Raw genomic sequence first — 19,040 nt, forward strand, 5'->3', positions numbered from 1 at the left:
TTATAGCTTACTCCCCTGTAGCAAGCCTTGATTCATTACTTCAGGCCAGTAAAGGCTTTCACATTTCAATGTCAGTTCCTTTTATGCTGCAGAGAAAATGAGGTCAGAAATGCAGATGTATTACCTCTAAAATTGCAACTTGAAAGCAAGCAAAGTAAGTTTATTGTAGGTTCCTTCATGCAAACCAAAGCCAGCAACAGCAAGAACTTCTAACTTAACCTATTCTGTTCATGGTATGAGATTCAAAGGAAAACTGGGAAAAAGCAACCACTACACAAACCCTCTCTCTAAACTCCACAGCTGCATATGATATCTTTGGGAGTGAAACTAAGAAATTAGAATACATGTTTGCTTCCTCCTACTTTCCTCTTTATATTTGCAACTTAAATAGGCTTCTTTGGATGCAGCAGATTATCTGCTAGAAGTTCTTTGCAAACCCACATCAGGGATTACAAAACCATACAAGTAAAAAAATATGTATTTTTTACTAGTACCTGTGCAAACTTAGTGCTTCAGCTTCCCACAACACCCAGGAAGACCTTGGGCAAGGACTGAGTTCTAAGGTTAGGTCAGGTTTCAATACTAGGTACTAAAGGAGGTATATCAGGCTCTTTTTGCTGAAGATCAGCTATGCAACAGCTTTGCTCTAGAAGCTGGACTAGATGGAAAAGGAGACTTTAGCTTTATGTCAACAGAAGAATAACCTCACCCTGCACATTTTTCAGAATCCATGCAAACCAGTTACTGTTTTACATCTAGAGTTTGTTCAAGCTCTTTCCCCTTCTTGCCAGGATGGCTGCAACCCTGCTTATACTCTTACTTTTGGAACTTAGAGCTATGAAAAGTCATTATACATATTCCTTTTAATGACTAAATTTAAAAGGCTGAACAGACTTGGGAGCAGTTCATAATTGCTGCTAAGATTACAAAAGGAGCATGGAGCTGGCCATTTCCCATTGCCCATTTCAAAGCAACCTATCAACACTTCATTGACTTTGATATAGTTACACTTTTGTCTCCCTCTAAGAAGTTGTTAATTGAGATTTGCTAATTAAAACTGTAAGGTTTACATAGTCAAGGGCACCTCTATGCCCTACAATGTGGACCAGCATAACAGTTTTGGTCTTGCCTCTGCAGAAGAAAATCAGTAGCTTCCCATAATGGAAAGTAGTAGAAGTATCCCAGAGGCTAAGAAAGTCCTGTCAGTCCCTAACTTCAAGGGGTAGAGAAGCAGAAACTATGTAATTTCCAATGTTAAACACATCCATTATGGAAAGAAATAGGAAAACAGGAAGTCTGACGAACATCAAAGAGTGTAGCTCTCCAGAAAGAGTGCAGGTGCACTGGCCGTGTTTCTACAGGGCTATCAGCTCTCCTTGACAATGATTGCAACAGTTAAAGGTTACATCTTCATATCTTGTATAAGGGTGAAACCTTCCAATACTCTTCTTTGTGGAAAGGAAGGAGGAAGGAGAGGTCTCAGAAAAGGAAACTTCAGTTGAGGTTTCTGTATGTGCAGCTGGATCCAGTACATGTAGCACCTAAAGATGGGGGAAAAAACGAGACTGAAAATGTATCTATTAAGTTTAGTGGGTTTTATCCTTCTCTAACAGCTAGCAAGGTTTTCTGCTCAAAAGCCAGTTTTCAGAGCTGAAACCTAAATATCCAACTATGCAGACCTTAATTTTGAGACACTAAGTACTGCTTATAAATTGCTATGTCCAACAAATCCAATTTTATTAAGATTCTTAGGGTTTTAGCACAGTTGAGCAAAACCAGGCATGAATAACAGATCACTATGCACACTGAGAGTCAGTCAGTCAGTCTTGCTGCTGCACTGAGAGTCAGTCAGTCAGTCAGTCTTGCTGCTGCACTGAGAGTCAGTCAGTCAGTCTTGCTGCTGCACTGAGAGTCAGTCAGTCAGTCAGTCTTGCTGCTGCACTGAGAGTCAGTCAGTCAGTCAGTCTTGCTGCTGCACTGAGAGTCAGTCAGTCAGTCAGTCTTGCTGCTGCACTGAGAGTCAGTCAGTCAGTCTTGCTGCTGCACTGAGAGTCAGTCAGTCAGTCAGTCTTGCTGCTGCACTGAGAGTCAGTCAGTCAGTCTTGCTGCTGCACTGTTACTCAACTGCTTCCAGCCTAAAAAGCCTGAGACTAGCTTGCTCTTTCAGCATCAAGCTTCCTGCAATGGAACCTTATCTTGAAAGATAATCATACAGCTTCTCTCTGTGTTTCCACCCACTTTCAAGACTGATTTTTAGAGCAACAGAAACTACTGCTGAAGTGTTATGATTTATTTCTACCTGATTGTTTTTTTTCCTCCCACTTAAAATCTGAAACTCAGAGCTGAGTATTTTCAATTGGCTCCCCCCTGATGCACTAATTCTAAACACATTTTGACCCAATCAGTTGTGGTGCTATGGACAGAAGGAAACAGTGTGCATCATTATATTATTTGTTATATATATTATTTCATGTTGTTCTGCTCATTCTTCCAGGTTAATTATTCTTCCATGTTAATGTAAGTGTGGTTTGGGTTTTTCTTGGTCTGTGTGTTCTGGTTTCGTTGTTAGTGGCTGGCTGGTTGGGTTTTTTTTGTTAGTTTTGTTTGCTTTTAAATGAGGGCAAACAGCTCTCTTCATCATGTTTTCCCTGCATCTAGTTTTGATAAAGGGCAAGCTGCTAAGCAGCTTTCTTTCTGAAAAGAAGACTATGCTGGCAGACTGAGATGTATGAACAGCTCTTACCATTTCAGCCATTTTCTCAGCAGGGGTATTGCAAAACTCCACAGCTGTTGAAGTCTTTTTTGGACTGTTAGTGCCAACATTTCCAAGAAGATGTGAACTTACAGCTTTGGCTAGCTTACAGTTCACAGCTGCTAGCTCTGTTGTAGTGTAAGGTTGGGCACTAGGATAGTATGTCTGTTGTCTGCCCCACTGAAGAGAAACCATCAGCTCCTCCAGAAGCCTATGCAGAAAGGAAAGAAACCACAATTAGTGGGTTTTGTACTCTTTACTATCAGCACACAGTGCACTTCAGAGGAATTGCCCCTTCTCAAGACTTACTGAACAAGCTAAATGTTACAAAAGTAAAAAAAGGGGAAAAGCAGTGTTTAAAACTAAGGATGCAAACAGGTTGTTCTCCAAGGCAAGGTCTCACCACCACAGCATTTTAATACTAGTAAGAATTATTTGACATCTGGCAGCATAAGCACTAAAAAGGTCAATGCAGGTAGAAGAATCCATGCTGGGGGAGGAGAGAGAGGAGACTTGAAGTCAAGGCAGTAAGTGATTAAATAAAGACAGCCTAAGGATATAAGGGATGTCAGTTCTACAGCATATTAACCCCAAGACATCACACCTCCAGGCAATGAAGAATTAAAGCTACTTTGACTCTTTCAACTCTGAGACCCAAGTGTGGCTGTAATTCATTTTTGTTGAGTATCACTCAAACAGGGGAAAGTTATTGGACTCTTCTCTGGCCTAGAAGAAACCAACAGAAATGAAGTTTGTAAAAGGTCATCTGTATGAGGAAAACCATACTTGTGTGTATCAATCATCTCCTGACGGAACTGATCGCGTTCGCTCAGCAAGTCCTGGATAGCACTTTGTGCATCCCTGGTCTGACGCTGAAGCATGGCTCTGGTATTGGTTAGTTCATCAGCCATGACCCTGCAAAAGAGATTTTCAATCATTACTGGAAGGGAGCAGTTTGAAAAAGTCATCTTTATTCTACTACAGAGGGTAATTTGTCAGCTCAAACAAAGAATTAAGCTGCCATTCTTACTCCCCCCTCCCCACACAGAGCCTTTATCAACCTAATTACAAAGGATGCATGTTAAGGATCATCTCTGTTCAACTACACTGAGCACAAGTGCAAGATTATGTTTTGAGCTGCTGAGTTTAAAATGATCTTATGTCACTTAAAAGAAGCCCAGTAACAGACATTTTGAAAGACTTTGGGTATGTGATCGTGGTTGGCAAGGATCCTGAGAGGTAAGATAGCTAAATATGTTTTGGTTTACTCATGTGATTCTCACAAGTGTGCTGTAATCACATCATCTCATACTCATCTCTAAAGGTGACAGCTATGGCTATACACTGCATTCACTCACCTCTCTGCCTTTCTCAGGGACTACATGCATCAGATATGAGCATTTAAGAGCTGCAAATGAGACAACTGTTGTCACATTTTTTCATGCCATGAGGCTTGGCACTGATCCCTCAAGCAGGTTTTCCAAATGCCTGCACTACTGCAGATGCAGGGACTAGAATGACATTGAAACCATTTAGAGCTCTCAATGAAACAGAGTATTACAATATCCAAAGGTGTTACCCTAAGTGCATCACCAGGGACACTCATCCAGCCTGATCTAGTGTGGGGTGTCCCTGCCCATGGCAGGGGGGTTGGAACTAGATGATCCTTGTGGTCCCTTCCAACCCTGACTGATACTATGATACACTGATATCAAAAGTACTAATACCAAGGCTTGAAGAATACTCCTTTTTTAGCAGTCGTCCACCACCTCCCTGGGCAGCACATTCCAATGGCGAATGACTCGCTCGGTGAAGAACTTCCTCCTCACCTCGAGTCTAAACCTCCCCTGGCACAGCTTGAGACTGTGTCCTCTTGTTCTGGTGCTGGTTGCCTGGGAGAGGAGACCAACCCCTTCCCGGCTACAACCACCTTTCAGGTAGTTGTAGAGGGCAATGAGGTCTCCCCTGAGCCTCCTCTTCTCCAGGCTAAACAATCCCAGCTCCCTCAGCCTCTCCTCACAGGGCTGTGCTCAAGGCCTCTCCCCAGCCTTGTTGCCCTTCTCTGGACATGTTCAAGTGTTTTGATGTCCTTCTTAAACTGAGGGCCCAGAACTGGACACAGTTGTAGCTGTCCTCTGTACATGCAGACACATTGCCAGGCAGCGCAGTTGGTGCACTGGGTGAAAGACTGACGGAGAAAGCTGTTGTTTCAGCTCTGTAGGAGGGAATACCTGCTTGCCAGGAACTTGCTTCTCCACACATCACACTGTATGGACATACGCTCCAACTGCTCTGACAACTGGGACAAGTTGCGGCCCAGAACCTCGTTTTCTAGGATGAGCTGGTTCTTCTCACGAGCCATCCGCTCAAAGTGGTACTGCAGGTCATCCCCAACAGACGCAACAAGCAGTTTCTTCAGCTCCCGATTCACCTAGGGACAGACCAGACTGTCTTGTAGTGATCAGTAGAGAAGGAAGCACCTCCTGCCTCCAGGATGCAGTGCAAATGCTAGCAGTAAATTACCTTTCTCCTTCAGGAATGAGATGCACTCAATGCAGAGTATATTAATACCTGCCCTAGGTGATCCTGCTTTGGCAGGGCCTTTGAGCTCAATCTCCAGAGGTCACTTCCAACCCCTACCATTCTGTGATTCTATGATTAAGCCTCATAATCCACTCTAGTGAGCATAAACATTTGAGATCAGCACACACTCAAAACATTCTTTAAGTTCTAACAGAGGCCCAAGAAGGAGAGTGAAGGCCTGCTACAAGAGACAAAGTTAGTTTCAGTAGTATTCAAGTCCTGAATCAGCAGATAAAGGATCACAGAATCATAGAATGGTAGGGGTTGGAAGGGACCTCTGGAGATTGAGCCTAACCCCTGCTGCCAGAGCAGGATCACCTAAAGCAGATCACATAGGAACACATCCAGGTAGGCCTTGAAAGTCTCCAGAGATGAAGAATACACCAGCTCCATGGGCAGCCTTTTCCAGTGCTCTGTCACCCTCAAAGTAGACAAGTTCCTTCTCATGTTTAGATTAGATAAGACATCATCAGGTTATATTAAGTAAAAAATTAGTCAATCCTATGGCATAACATTTTTCACTTCATGGTTGAGGAGCAAAATCTTTCTTCATTAAAGACCTATATCCCTGCAGCCCTCTAATGTGTTTCTCCTAGCTTCGAGCCCTTGAATTGTTTCATCTGTTGTCAGAGAAACTGCTGCTCAGAGGTACTTGCAGTCTGTATCCCAGCTGATAAGTTCAAAAGGGAAACTATTTAAGCCTAGAGTGTCAGGGCAGTTCTCTTCAGTCACATTCACAAGCTGCTCACATAAACCAAAGCAGCTCAGCTGTGTGGAAGAAAAGACCTTTCCTTTCTTACCTCTGTCTGTACGCGCAGCTGATTAGAGAGACCTTCTTTATCCTGCAACAGACGCTTTTCTGAATTCTTCAGCTTTTCAACTGCACTTTTCAGCTCTGTCTGTTCCTTCTTGGGATCTGTGGCTCCATCTGACTGGTGGAACACATCTCCTTTATGTCCCACTGATTTAGCCACCTTAGCATTTTTAGATGGAACAACATGGGTGATGGCCGCTTTGGGGACTAATATACGAATAGCTTCAATCTCCACTGATTTATCAGCATGGATTTTCCCCAGCTGCAGAACTCCAGGACTCAGGGAGGAGACTGTCTTCTTAAGTGGGCTGTGGTGGATGTGATGGCTTGTAGCATTGGCTCCAGTGATCACTTCTGCCGCTTCAGCTGCCTGTTCTGTTTCCATGCCATCTCCAGGCCCGCGGATGGGTGATGAGGCATCCTCAACTGAAGCTTAGAAATAGCAGAGGGAAACTTTACAACCTTTTACTTTATTACAGTCTCTTTGCAACTCTTCATCTCTCTGCTTCAAAGTTACAGCTTTTAAGTGCCCACTGCATGTGTAAAGCAGCCCTTGCAGCAGCAATTACCAAGCACAAGTCAGAAAAGTCCTTGCTTGAGTATGCATTACTCATTAGTATTGCTAGTACAAGACACTAACATTGATCTGAAATGCATTCCTCTTGATTTCCTGCTGCCATACAAGCTGAAGTACAGGCATGAAAAAGAACTACCACAAAGAAGGTGAGTGGCAGTATTACTCATAGGCTGAAAGTAAAATCAGGTTTTGAGAGCTGAGAGAATTAAGCAGTCTAATTTTAAAGGCAAGAATTAAAGGGAATGCAGCTACCAGCTACACAGCTTCTAACACCCTGAGAAGTTTAGCAGACTTAAGTCCAATCTACCACACATTTTAGTTGTCCAAATGAAACTTTAAAAAAAACCAAGCCAGTTTTGGCTTCATTTCAATCAATACCCCTCTGTAGTCCCAGTAATACTGCCTTCTGAAAGTCATTTTATGTAGCTTCACTGAAGTTAATTTTATTCCAGTTCATAAGTGATACTGTGATACTAAGTCTTCAGCTGAATCAAGCATTATTGCAGTAAGGTTTCCTCACAGTCAGTGAAAGCAAGAAACACATGCTGGGTTTTTTCCCTCATACTGCAGTCAGTAAGGCAAGTCTGCACCCTCTAGTGAAAAATAACCCCAAACCCCAGATGCTGTAGGAACACCATTGTATTGCCCAACTTTCAAGATGTACCAATCAGCACCAACAGGTTCTAAATACTCTCAGAATAGAGGAGAATTAACCAGGTTGGAAGAGACCTTTGAGATCATCTAGAGGAGGACTGACTGAGAAGTGCAGTACCAGTACTATATTGATAACAGTACCAGTGCCAGACGTGGGGTTTTCAATACAAAGCTGCATTAGGAAACTTCATTCAGTTTTCCATCCAGGCCACTCTGGTTTTCACCCCAATAATGAAGTCACATAACTACTTCCTAATAGCTACATACAAAGGAATAAATTTAAATGAACAGAGCCTTCAAGTTAAAGTACTTTTAATCCAGCCTGCTTTGACACAGTGTGAATCATTTACCTTTTTCTACCGATGTCATTTTCTCTTTAGTAGCCAGCTTTGCCCCACTACAGAAGTCTGAGGAGGAAATGAGGAAGGGAAAAAAATGTCTTCAGCAAGGTAGCAGTGACAGTTAATCTTGGATTGCCCTATTTTCTAGTATAACCTCTAAACTCCAGTGGACAAAAAAAACCCCACAGAAACACAAAGGAAAAAAACCCCACCCAAAATTCTAAAACCCACTCCAGGATCCAAAGAGCTACAAAGAGAAGGCCTGTGAGACCAATGGCAGTTTCTTTCACCAAGATCTGAATTCCCAACTCTAATCTCTTGCTCCTCATTTAGTTCCAGTTGCCATCCCTCAGATTTATCTTTCTGGGTCCTTTCCTTTTTTCAGTGAGCTCTCAGTCTTTACTGTCATCTTCATGCTGAGCTGTAAGAGGCGTTCAAGAGGGGATTGGACGTGGCACTTGGTGCCATGGTCTAGGCATGGGGTCTGTGTTGATAGGTTGGACTTGATCATCCTCGAGGTCCTTTCCAACCTAAGTTATACTGTGATACTCAGTTTACTCATAGAGTGTCACTCTCTAACATGCATGACCATGTAGAGGTAGTCACAGAACCACAAGAAAGGGAAATCTCACACTGTGCTTAAAGCAGAGCAAGAGGTGATGAGGGAATGATAGCAGCTGCACAGTTGCAGAGTGTCTTCAGTGTCTATTGCTAACACCACTTCTTTGACAGAGCTAATTGCTAGCCAAAGGAGAAGTCACTGCCCCAAGTGGCTGCACATGCTCAGTTTAACCCAACAGTAAAACTTCACTCCTGGTTTGGCCCAAACCACCATCCTGGCCATTTTCTCTCTTACCCACCGATGCTACTGATTATGCCTCCTTTATGAGCAGTTCCAGCCACTCTCAGTTCTCCAGGTGACTCAACCCCCTTTTTCTAGGGTCTGTCACTAACTACATTCATTTTAGGTCAGTACAGCCCTGCTTTGTGGTGGTGGTGTGTGTGTCTGTGCTTCCCTTCATTATATATTTCACTTCCATTGCTACAGCTCTCTGCCCTGAAGAGATAATGGCAGCAGTGAGCACACCACTGCCAGCTTTCTAGATTCATCATTATTTGTTTAATGCAAGGGAGGTTTATCTTTTGTGAATGCCACAACACAAAAGAGACCTACTTGAGCTTTCCCAAAGTATAAATATGGGAACATCTTACTATCTGTTGATGCTACATCTGGAGTTTATAAGTTCACAGAGGTTTCTTTTCCTTCACTTACTATCAAGATGTGTTAACACCAGCACTACTGCTTAATTTATGGTTGAGGGTCTCTACTCATTGGAGAGCAAGGAGGATGAAAGTGTAGCTGGTCAGAAAGAGGCAAGAATACTCGATAAAAAGAATTATTACGAGCATTTTGTCTTGTCTGTTTCATCTGAGACCACTCACTGATGATCCTGTTCCTTCAGTACTCATGTCATAACACTGTTCTTACTGTCCTGTTACTTTCAAAGCCTCAGTGTAAGCCTCTTGCACAGCCCCTCCTCCCCACCTCTTTTGTTACAGGTGTACAGCCAAAACTCCCTTCCCTGGTTGAATGGTTCATCCTGTATTAGCGCGGCTGAATCACGACCCAACGACGGCCTCGGAAACACACCACCCACACAATCCCTGCCACCCAGCCCCGTCGCGCTTGCGCTACCAGGGGCGAGATGTCCCCTCTCACCTCTGCCCTGCAGCCTGCCAGGAAGCGAGAGCTGGACGCTACCCACCCGCTCTGGAAAAGACGTTTCTCACCGCGCAGCAGCATCTGCCAACGCGGGCCTAGCCCTCCCCCGCCCGCCTCAGAGCCCCAGGGACCCGGACCCGTCCACTTTCTTGCTCTGGCCCTACCGCCGCGCTGCCACCTCAACTCCCTTGCCCCGATCCCGGTGGAGAGCCGCCCGGCGGAGGTTACCGGAGCGCGCAGCAGCGCTGTCACAACAGTGACTGCCCCAGCAGACCGCGTCGGCCCCAACTTCCGCTTCCTGCAGGGGGCAGAGCGCTCGCGGGTAACGTCCCCTCCTTTCGCCCAATCAAGCCCTGGTCCGTAGGCGGGGACGCGGGGACGCGGCTTCGGTTGCTAGGGTGCGGGTTCGCGCGGCGGCACGACACGTCACGTCGCGTCGCGTGACGTCTGGAGCGCTCGCGGGTGACGTCCCTTCTCTGGCCCAATCAGTCGCTAGGCCTTGCGCGGGGTTGCGGCTTCGGTTGCCAGGGTGCGAGTTCGCGCGGCGGCGCGTTACGTCACGTCGCGTGGCGCTCGCGGCGGCGGGGTACGGCTCAGGTTGCTGTCGCCATCGCCATGGTGAGCGCCGGCGGGGCGTGGGGGGCCGGGGCTGCGGCGGGCGGGGAGATCGTACGGCTCGCCTTCTGCAGGGGCGGCTGCCGGTGCGTAGATCAGCCCCGAGGCAGGTGATGTGGAAGTGTCGGAATAACGGCGGAGGGGCCCTGCGTGGCGCCCCCTAGGCGCTGCGCTCCCCAGTGCGTGAGCGGGGCGGGGAGATGCTGCTGGCGTCCGCTGCTTGCCAGTTCGGCCCGGCGGGCCCCCGAGAGGTTTGCCCTGTCTTGAGATGTGCCCTGGCCCTTCATTTCGCTCATTTCTGAGCGATCTTGTGGGGCGCAGTGGGCCGTGGATCGTAAACTGTCACCAGGCCCTATTGATAACCAGCTGGAAATGCGATGTTTGCGTCTGAGCCGCCCTGAGTTAGGAGCAAGCTAGTTCGGAAACTCCTGAGAGACTCATTGGGAAGGCAGCTGGTGAACATACAGAAAGGAATACGTATCAGGTACCACAGTCTTTGTGCTTGGATCTTCTGTTTGGTACTGCCAGGAGGTGACACAATGCTGTTGCACGGGCACTGGAGAAAAGCGGTTTGCACTCATAAACATAACGAAAAACTTGTATGTGGAACCTCCTGTGCTCCAGCTTGCACCTGCTGCCCCTTGTCTTACCATTGAACATCACTGAGATGAGCCTGGCTCTGTCCTCCTGACCCTTGCCCTTCACATACTTGTAAAAATAAATGAGGTAATCCCTCAGTCTCCTCCAGGCTAAGGGGACCCAGCTTCCCCAGCGTTTCCTCTGTAAGGGAAATGTGCCACCTCTGAATCTTTGTGGCTCTCTGTTCAAGCAGCTGCCTGTCCTTCTTGAACTGAGGGGTCCAGAACTGGACACAATATGCCACATGCAGCCTGGGCAGATTAGAGGGGGAGGAGAACCTCTCTTGACCTACTAACCACATTCCTTTTAAATACACCCCAGAATAACACCAGCCTTCTTGACCACAAAAGTACTCTGCTGGCTCATGGTCATCCTGTTGTTCATCCTGTCTCAGGTCCCTTTCCCCAGGGCCGGTCTCCAACAGATCAGTCCATGGGGTTGCTCTTTCCCAGGTGCAACGCTCTACACTTTGATTAAATTTCTCCCAGCCCAGCTCTGCAGCCTGTCCAGGTGTTGCTGAATGGCAGAATAGCCTTCAGGTGTGTCAGCCACTCCACACAGTTTTGTGTCATCAGCAGACTTGCTGATGAATATACTGAATAGTAGTGGTCCCAGTACTGACCCCTGAGGGACTCCACTACATACAGGCCTCCAACTAGATTCTGTCTCATGGACCACAACTGTTGACTTCTTTCCTTCAACCAGTTCACAATCCACCTCACTACCCAATCATCCAGACCACACTTCCTCAGTTTATCTGTGTGGATGCTGTGGCACATAGTGTCACATGCCTTCCTGTGATGAAGATAAACCACATCCACTGCACTACCATCATCTATCCATCTGATTATGGCCTCATTAAAGGCCATGAGGTTGGTTGAACATGACTTCCCCGTGTTACCATGCTGACTGCTCTCAATGGCTTTCTTATCCTTGATATGCTAGAGCAGATATATCCTTGGTATCACAGAGCTTCTCTCTAGAACAAGTCTTAGGAGTGGCTGGGGGAACTGGGATTGTTTAGTCTGGAGAACTCAAGAAGGCAGAGCTGAGAGACCTCACTGCTCTCTAGAACTCCCTGAAAGGAGATTGTAGTGAAGGGGGCGTTGATCTCTTTTCTCTGGTATCAGGTGACAGAACAAGAGGAAATGGCCTGAATTGTGCTGGGGAGGTTTAGATTTAGGAAAACATTCTTTCCTGAAGGAGTGGTCAGGCATTGGAACAGGCTGCTTAAGGGGAATCAGCATCCCTGAAGGTGTTCAAGAAACACGTGGACATAGTGCTTTGGGACACGGTTTAATGGCCATGGTGGTGTTTGACAGTTGGGCTCAATGATGTCTTTTCCAGCCAAAACAATTCTATGATTCTATATAAAGACAGAGTTTGCAGCCTTGTAATTTTGACCACATATTTGAATATATCTGGAGAGGAGCAATTCAGCTCACTTCAACAGAAAATGTTACCACTTGTCTGTTCTATGTTTAATGTTGTTATTATCATCATCAGATCACTGGCAAAACCCCCAGTTTAGAGACATGGAAATCCTCAGGTTAGACAGTGAGGAAAAATGAGTCATTATTAAAACCACTCTGATTGACCAGTGAAAAAGAATGACTTCATGTTTTGGAAAATGCATCTTGGAAGATAGGAAGCAAGTCAGACATTTCTAGAGCTTGCAAGCAGCGAGTCCTGGGTTCTCATGTTCCAGCATATGCTGGTGTGATCGGGTTTTCAGGTTCATAAAGGCAATGAAGCTTGTGGGTTAACTGTGGAATACCCCTTGGTGTACTGGTTCCCAAGTGAACTCCTGTAATCTCAACCATACTGGATTAGCTGGTAAAGCAGGACAGCTTGGGTAAAGAGCTGGCGAAGGCAAGCCCTGAATGTCTCCATAGATGGATATTGCACACCACCTGTGGACAGCCTGTGCCAGTGTTTGACCACCCTTGTAATTAATTTTTTCCCCTAATATGCAACTGGAATGTCCCATGTTTCACCTTGTGCCTCTTGCTTTTTTTGCTGTCACTGTGTACCTTTGAGTCCAGCTCCATTTTTCTGGTGTCTTCTGCTTAGGTGGTTGTAGACAGCAGTAAGGTCACCCTCAGTCTTCTCTGAGCTGTGCAGGCTCAGCTCTCCCAGCCTCATCTTGTGTGTTGTGTTCTCCAGCCCCTGACTGTTTTGGTGCTCAGTGGCTAAACACTAAAGTCTGAAGCTTTTGTCTTTCTTCTGTTTGATCTGTGTCATTTGAATTAAGGGAATAGTGTGCCTCTGAAAAGTGATTTTGGCTGTGTGGTTGAACATTTTAGTGTCAGGCTTTGAAATACAGTGATGTGGTATATCCAGGTGGGATACTCTGTTAATCATTAACTACCTGGTGAGAAATGGTGGTAGTAGGGAACACATATTGCTGTGAGTATGAAGGTTTTTTCCCCATGAACATTGACCTTTAACTATAATTGTGGCTGCCAGGAATAATCACCAAAAATACTATTTCCTGGAAGTAAACACTGTGCTAGTCCTGACATGTCAAGGTCACTTAGCAGTGTTTTGTGTGTGGAACCCAGTAGTTCTCTGCCAGCCAACAAAGTCAGAAGAAAAGAAACAGCTGATGGGTTGATAAAGGCAGTCAATTTTGTATAGCAGGGCTTTGGAACATGCTGCTGCAGGTTGGTGTTAAGAACCAGACCTTAGCAAGCATTTGAATGTATAAGGAGAATATTCCTTGGTCTGATGAGCAGATGCAAAAAGTAGAAAGTAGTTTTTTTTCTTACACTAATGCCTAGAGGACTATGTTCCAAGTATGAGAGAAATTCTGTGGGGTGGCTCTTGCAAGTTGCCCTGGAGTGGACAGTGCTGCTAGTCATTTAAAACAAGTGGAGGCACTGGCCTTCTTCGAGGCTTGTTATTGACAAAGGCTGCATGCCCACATGTCAGCAGTTTTCCTACGTGAAAGGATTTTATCACCCAGGTTGTGCTGATCTGTGCTTCCTAATTTAGTCATTTCTACCTCTTCTTACAAGGTTACTAATTTTGAAGCATAGTGCACTAGGATGAGATAGATTATGGCTTCTTTCTCTTCATTTCAGTTAATTCTTGGTGTCAAGAAGGTGCTCAACCTGTTCCTGAGCACTAGAGGGCGCTCCTGCATTTGTAAAGAAGTGCCGCTCGCCAGCGCTCACAGCATCACAGACTCTTAGGGGTTGGAAGGGACCTCTAGAGATCATCGAGTCCGACGCCCCTGCCAAAGCAGGATCACCCAGGGCAGCGTTCCAGAGAACCTGTTGCATGTTATTTCTTTGTGTAGGATTCTTCAATACGTTTAGCCACATTAAGTAGTCAGGAATAGTGTGGCCAGCAGGAGTAGGGAAGTGATCATGCCCCTGTTCTCAGCGCTGGTGAGGCCACACCTCAAATACTGGCTTCCCTTTTGTGCCCCTCACTGCAAGAAAGACATTGAGGTGCTGGAGCATGTCCAAAGAAGGAAAACAATACTGGTGAAGGGTCTAGAGAGCAAGTCTTATGAGGAGTGTCTGAGGAAACTGGGGTTGTTTAGTCTGGAGAAGAGGAGGCTGGAGGGAGACTTCATTGTTCTCTACAGCTCCCTGAAAGGAGGTTGGAGTGAGGTGAGGGTTGGTCTCTTCTCCCTGGTATCAGGTGATAGTACAAAGGGAAATGGCCTCAAGCTGCACCAGGGGAGCTTTAGGTTGGATATTAGGAAACATTTCTTTCCTGAAAGAGTGGTCAGGTATTGGAACAGGCTGGCCAGAGAGGTGGTGGAGTCACTGTCCCTGGAGATGTTCAGGAAACATGTGGACATGGCACTTTGGGACATGCTTTAATGGCTGTTGTACTGTTAGTTGGACTGTTGGACTTGATGAATTTAGAGGTGTTTTCCAACCAAAACAATTCTGGGATTCTATGAGAAGTAGTTAAACTGCTGAACAGCTTTTAAACACAGTAATTTCCATTCACATGTAACTCGTGATTAGTCTGACTTCAGAATAAAGGATGCATGACCATGGTATCTGTACTATCTGAAATACAGATTTAGCCCAGCTTCCTTAGAATGACTCTTTGATGCAATCTGAGAGAGAAAAAAAGTTATTTTGATGTTAAGGTTTGATTAAAGAGCAATGCAAAGTAAATGTTTAAGTGTTCACTGGAATAAGAAATGTGTCAGCAGAGTTGTTTGTCTGCTTCGTAGGACTGTCAATTGTCACTTGACTGTTAGAAGCTCTCACAGATCAAGGTAGGTGCAGCATGTGTGGTCTGTAGAGCATTCACTCAAACTCTTTGGTTTTAATGCTCATGGTGTTGGCTGGCTGAAGGACCCTCTCTCCCTGAGCTGTGATTCCAAGGCTACCAGCCAGTTCTGACTAAAAATGCTTTTCAGAAGACTATTACCAGCTGATGTAATTTGAAGATGCTGTAGACATTGTACTGCTTTGAAGGGCTGCTGGCAGCTTTGCTTTAGGATTTCTTTATGTTTCCTTTCAAACCCCTACTTCCAGCTGCTTGTAACTTTGTGAAGTTTTTCCCTTTCTGCTTGAAATTTTCTACTGGAGGTTGAGAATTCAGATAAAGACTTGAATCTGAATGTGTGTAGGGGGAAAATGAAAACATTTAAGAATGCTAATTAAAAAGAAATGTCTTCAAAGTTGGTTCTGAAAATATTGCAAATTGAGAGCTGAAAGTTTGCCAGAGGAATGGTCTTTATCACAGTGTCACAGTATAACTAAGGTTGGAAAGGACCTCGAGGATCATCGAGTCCAACCTGTCACCACAGACCTCATGACTAGACCATGGCACCAAGTGCCACGTCCAATCCCCTCTTGAATGCCTCCAGGGATGGTGACTCCACCACCTCCCTGGGCAGCACATTCCAATGATGAATGACTCTCTCAGTGAAGAACTTTCTCCTCACCTCGAGTCTAAACCTCCCCTGGTACAGCTTGAGACTGTGTCCCCTTGTTCTGGTGCTGGTTGCCTGGGAAAAGAGACCAACCCCTTCCTGGCTACAACCACCTTTCAGGTAGTTGTAGAGGGCAATGAGGTCTCTCCTGAGCCTCCTCTTGTCCAGGCTAAACAATCCCAGCTCCCTCAGCCCCTACTCATAGGGCTGTGCTCAAGGCCTCTCCCCAGCCTTGTTGCCCTTTTCTGGACACGTTCAAGTGTTTCGATGTCCTTCTTAAACTGAGGGGCCCAGAACTGGACACAGGACTCAAGGTGTGGCCTAACCAAAGCAGAGTACAGGGGCACAATGACTTCCCTGCTCCTGCTGGCCACACTATTCCTAATGCAGGCCAGGATGCCATTGGCCCTCTTGGCCACCTGGGCACACTGCTGGCTCATATTCAGGTGGCTGTCAATCAGCACCCCCAGGTCCCTCTCTGTTTGGGAGCTCTCAGCCACTCTGACCCCAGCCTGTAGCTCTGCATGGGATTGCCGTAGCCAAAGTGCAGCACTTGGCACTTGGACTTGTTGAATGCCATCCCATTGGACTCTGCCCATCTGTCCAGTCTGTCGAGGTCCCTCTGCAGAGCCTTTCTACCCTCTAACTGACTAACATCTGCTCCTAACTAGAAGGGTACCTTTCAGTATTGCCATCAACTTTAATGTTGGACCCATTTTTTAGCCTTTCAAAAATGTGTTCCCTGTAAATACAATATGGGGTGGATCCTGTAGTGGGATGTGTATGGGTAGCTCCATGCATGTCTAGCTCTGTTTTCCTTGCTGGGGTCACAGGCAGACACTAAGCTCACAGTTCACAGCGTTCAGCATGACCATGGCAGCGTTAGCCTTGCCACTGCTGACTGAGTGAAAGCACCTAAACTTCATGCTTGGATGTAGTTCTGTGAGATGGCTTGTGCTGCAAATGCTGTTCTGAGTCTGGAAACAGCCTTGCTTTCATTAAGTTCACTGTCAGACTCTCTTGAGTTAGTGCAGGCAGATAGATAGTCACATGCTGAGTGCTGCTGACTACTCTCAGAGGATTACCTGTGGTCATGTTAACCTGAGTATAAGAATATAGCTTATGATCTGCAGCTTTATAAACATGCATGAAATGGGGCCATATTCCTCCAAAGACAAGGTTGGGTACTTTGGGACATGGTTTAATAGCCATGGTGTTCTGAGGTTGGCTGTTGGACTTGATGAGTGTGGGGTGTCCCTGCCCATGGCAGGGGGGTTGGAACTAGATGATACTTGTGGTCCCTTCCAACCCTGACTGGTACTATGATACTATGATCTTAGAGGTCTTTTCCTACCCAAACAATTGTATGATTCTCAGGCTAAACCTGCCAGTGAACAGCAGTGTGGCAGCCTCCACGTGTCCCATAATTAGACAAGTAACATGAATCCTGTTAGTAAGTACTTAACCATAATTGCAGAGGGCTGGAGTTAAATGGTTGAGGTTACAGTGAGAGACTGGGGGGAGCAGGGGGAGGGGGAAGGTTACATTAATCATGCCTACACACTAGATAGGAAGCTTGAAGGATTTACATAATCTAGTAGTAAAAGAAGCTTTCTTGCTTAGTAACTTGACAGAAGAGCAAGATCATTTTGCTGATGCAGCTTGGGATTGCATGTTCCTGAGAAGAAAGTTCGTGGCCTTCAGCCTTCTAGATCTGTGTTCATCAGAACCCCTGAAAATACAAGGATGATTTACTGACCTGAGATCCCAGTGGAAGAGACAGATTCACTAGGTTAGTGCTACAGAGACAGAAGTATTGCCACGTTACTTGGCAACAGGCAGCAATAGCCACAGGACCGTATACAGTCCAAAGAGCATCAGACAACCACGGAATGGTTTGGGTTGGAAGGGTCCCTAAATATGATCTAGTTCCAATCTACCTGCCAGGGGTGCTTAGGTACCAGTAATATTGGGATTCAGATCACTGTGGATCTGGAGGATACATCACCTGTTTGCAGTGTGGTAAATGCAAATGTGGTTGGGTGTTTAACTCACTTAATAGATTGCCAAAGATAATTAAGGATTCTAACAGCTTAACCAATACTGAATTAGTTTGAAACAGGTAGGATTTTCTTTCTCCAGGAGAAGGATAAAAAGAGACTTGCTTACAAATTTCAGCAGTGAATTTCTGAGCATGAGGTTTAGCTTGCAACTCATCTGTAGTCCAGACATTGTCATGGAAATTGCGGGTGCCAGATGTTTCTCCTTTTGAGAGGCAATCTTCTGATTGTGGTGTTTTTTTTTGGCTAAAGAAAAGGCTGTTGAGAAAGGGGTGGGAGGTCCAGCAGCAGCAAGAGGGCTGCAAAATTTGAGTCCTCAAAATTGTACTAGCTCATGTCAGGAGCATGAATAGGTAAGGAGGAAGAAAATGAGTTTTAAGAGAGCAAATTGAGTGCTCTGTCTGCGGCGTGTTGCGAGATTAAAGCTTTTTCCTGGAAAATACCCTGTGTTACAGGAACTGTGAAGCTGGAACACGAGTTGAGTAACACAACCTAATAAGCATGCACTGCTGAGGATTCATTTCAGGCTCTGAGGTGAATTAAATGCTGAAAATGAGAGTGCTTTCTGCCACTCAGAATGTTGTTTCTTAAACACCACCGGTGTGGCGGAAGCCTCTCCTTTCTCTCTTGCCAAGTCGTCGCTGATGTTTAATGGCTTAGTTACTTTGCACTTGTTTTTCTTTCACAAATGGAGATTTTGTTTTTTCCTGTGAAGAATTATTGATGATGGAAAACTGCTTGTGGCGTGCAAACAGCATTTGTCATATGTCTGCTTGCAGTCTGCTTGCCTCAGGAAACCAAAGTTTGTTTGAACACAGTTTACAAATGTGTGACCGGTAAGCTTTCCCCTGGTAGGTTTCAGCTGGTTTTAGCAGAGGCATAATGATGTTTTCCCAGGTTTCATAAGAATGGGGATGGGGAAGAAAATGCTTTAAAGCCTCTTTAAAGAAGGACTTCAGTGTGAGCTCAACCCTGGTTAGATGTCAGAGAATCCAAGTGGGTATTAGCATTTATTAAATGCCTGAGCTGCGGCGAGGCTGTGGTCAGAACAGTCAGGGATGAGGATTGAGTCCAGAGAACCAGGCTTTGATACTTCTCGTGCTTGCAGAAGCACTTGTCATTCAGTAATGCCAAGTAGCTCTAAAGAAAGGTTAGAGAGTAGTGGTTTGGAAGTGTAGTTGCTTAAGATTGTTGCCAGTTGTAGTTAAACATCCTTCTAATTCAGTCAGTGCAGTGCCTGGAAACTACAAAGGTAGACATGTTTGATGAAAAAGCAAGGGCTTTTTGCTCTGATAAAGTTACAGCACCTGTTTTGCTCACTATTCCTTTGTGCTCTGAGATGGCTTCTCAGTGTAGCAGTCCAGGCATGG

The 19,040-nt window shown here is 45.6% G+C and overlaps 2 protein-coding genes across 6 annotated transcripts in view; one reads left to right on the forward strand and one right to left on the reverse strand.

The window, feature by feature from the left end:
• Positions 1 to 132: 132 nt before the first annotated feature.
• Positions 133 to 9,829, reverse strand: BLZF1 (basic leucine zipper nuclear factor 1). 5 transcript variants are annotated; one of them, XM_068160643.1, is made up of 7 exons: positions 9,582 to 9,829; positions 7,731 to 7,787; positions 6,136 to 6,581; positions 4,984 to 5,183; positions 3,539 to 3,667; positions 2,744 to 2,963; positions 133 to 1,541 (listed from the first exon to the last, which is right to left on the reverse strand). In XM_068160643.1, the coding sequence occupies exons 2-7, from the start codon at positions 7,747 to 7,749 to the stop codon at positions 1,356 to 1,358; spliced, it is 1,200 nt and encodes a 399-aa protein (XP_068016744.1). In that variant the 5' UTR covers positions 7,750 to 7,787; positions 9,582 to 9,829; the 3' UTR covers positions 133 to 1,355. The 5 variants fall into 5 exon arrangements, with proteins under 5 accessions (XP_068016744.1, XP_068016740.1, XP_068016739.1 ...); XM_068160639.1 differs by having other exon boundaries at positions 9,673 to 9,747; XM_068160638.1 differs by having other exon boundaries at positions 9,609 to 9,747.
• A 66-nt stretch (positions 9,830 to 9,895) lies between these two features.
• Positions 9,896 to 19,040, forward strand: part of NME7 (NME/NM23 family member 7) — a 102,059-nt gene continuing 92,914 nt past the window's right edge. The window contains exon 1 of the mRNA XM_068160645.1: positions 9,896 to 10,062. Coding sequence (XP_068016746.1) covers positions 10,060 to 10,062 — 3 coding nt within the window. The 5' untranslated portion in view covers positions 9,896 to 10,059. The remainder of the gene's footprint in view (positions 10,063 to 19,040) is intronic.

Source organism: Melanerpes formicivorus, unplaced genomic scaffold (assembly GCF_026170545.1).
Source record: "Melanerpes formicivorus ecotype bairdi unplaced genomic scaffold, bMelFor1.0.p_v2 SCAF_51, whole genome shotgun sequence".
Classification (NCBI taxonomy): Eukaryota; Metazoa; Chordata; class Aves; order Piciformes; family Picidae; genus Melanerpes; species Melanerpes formicivorus.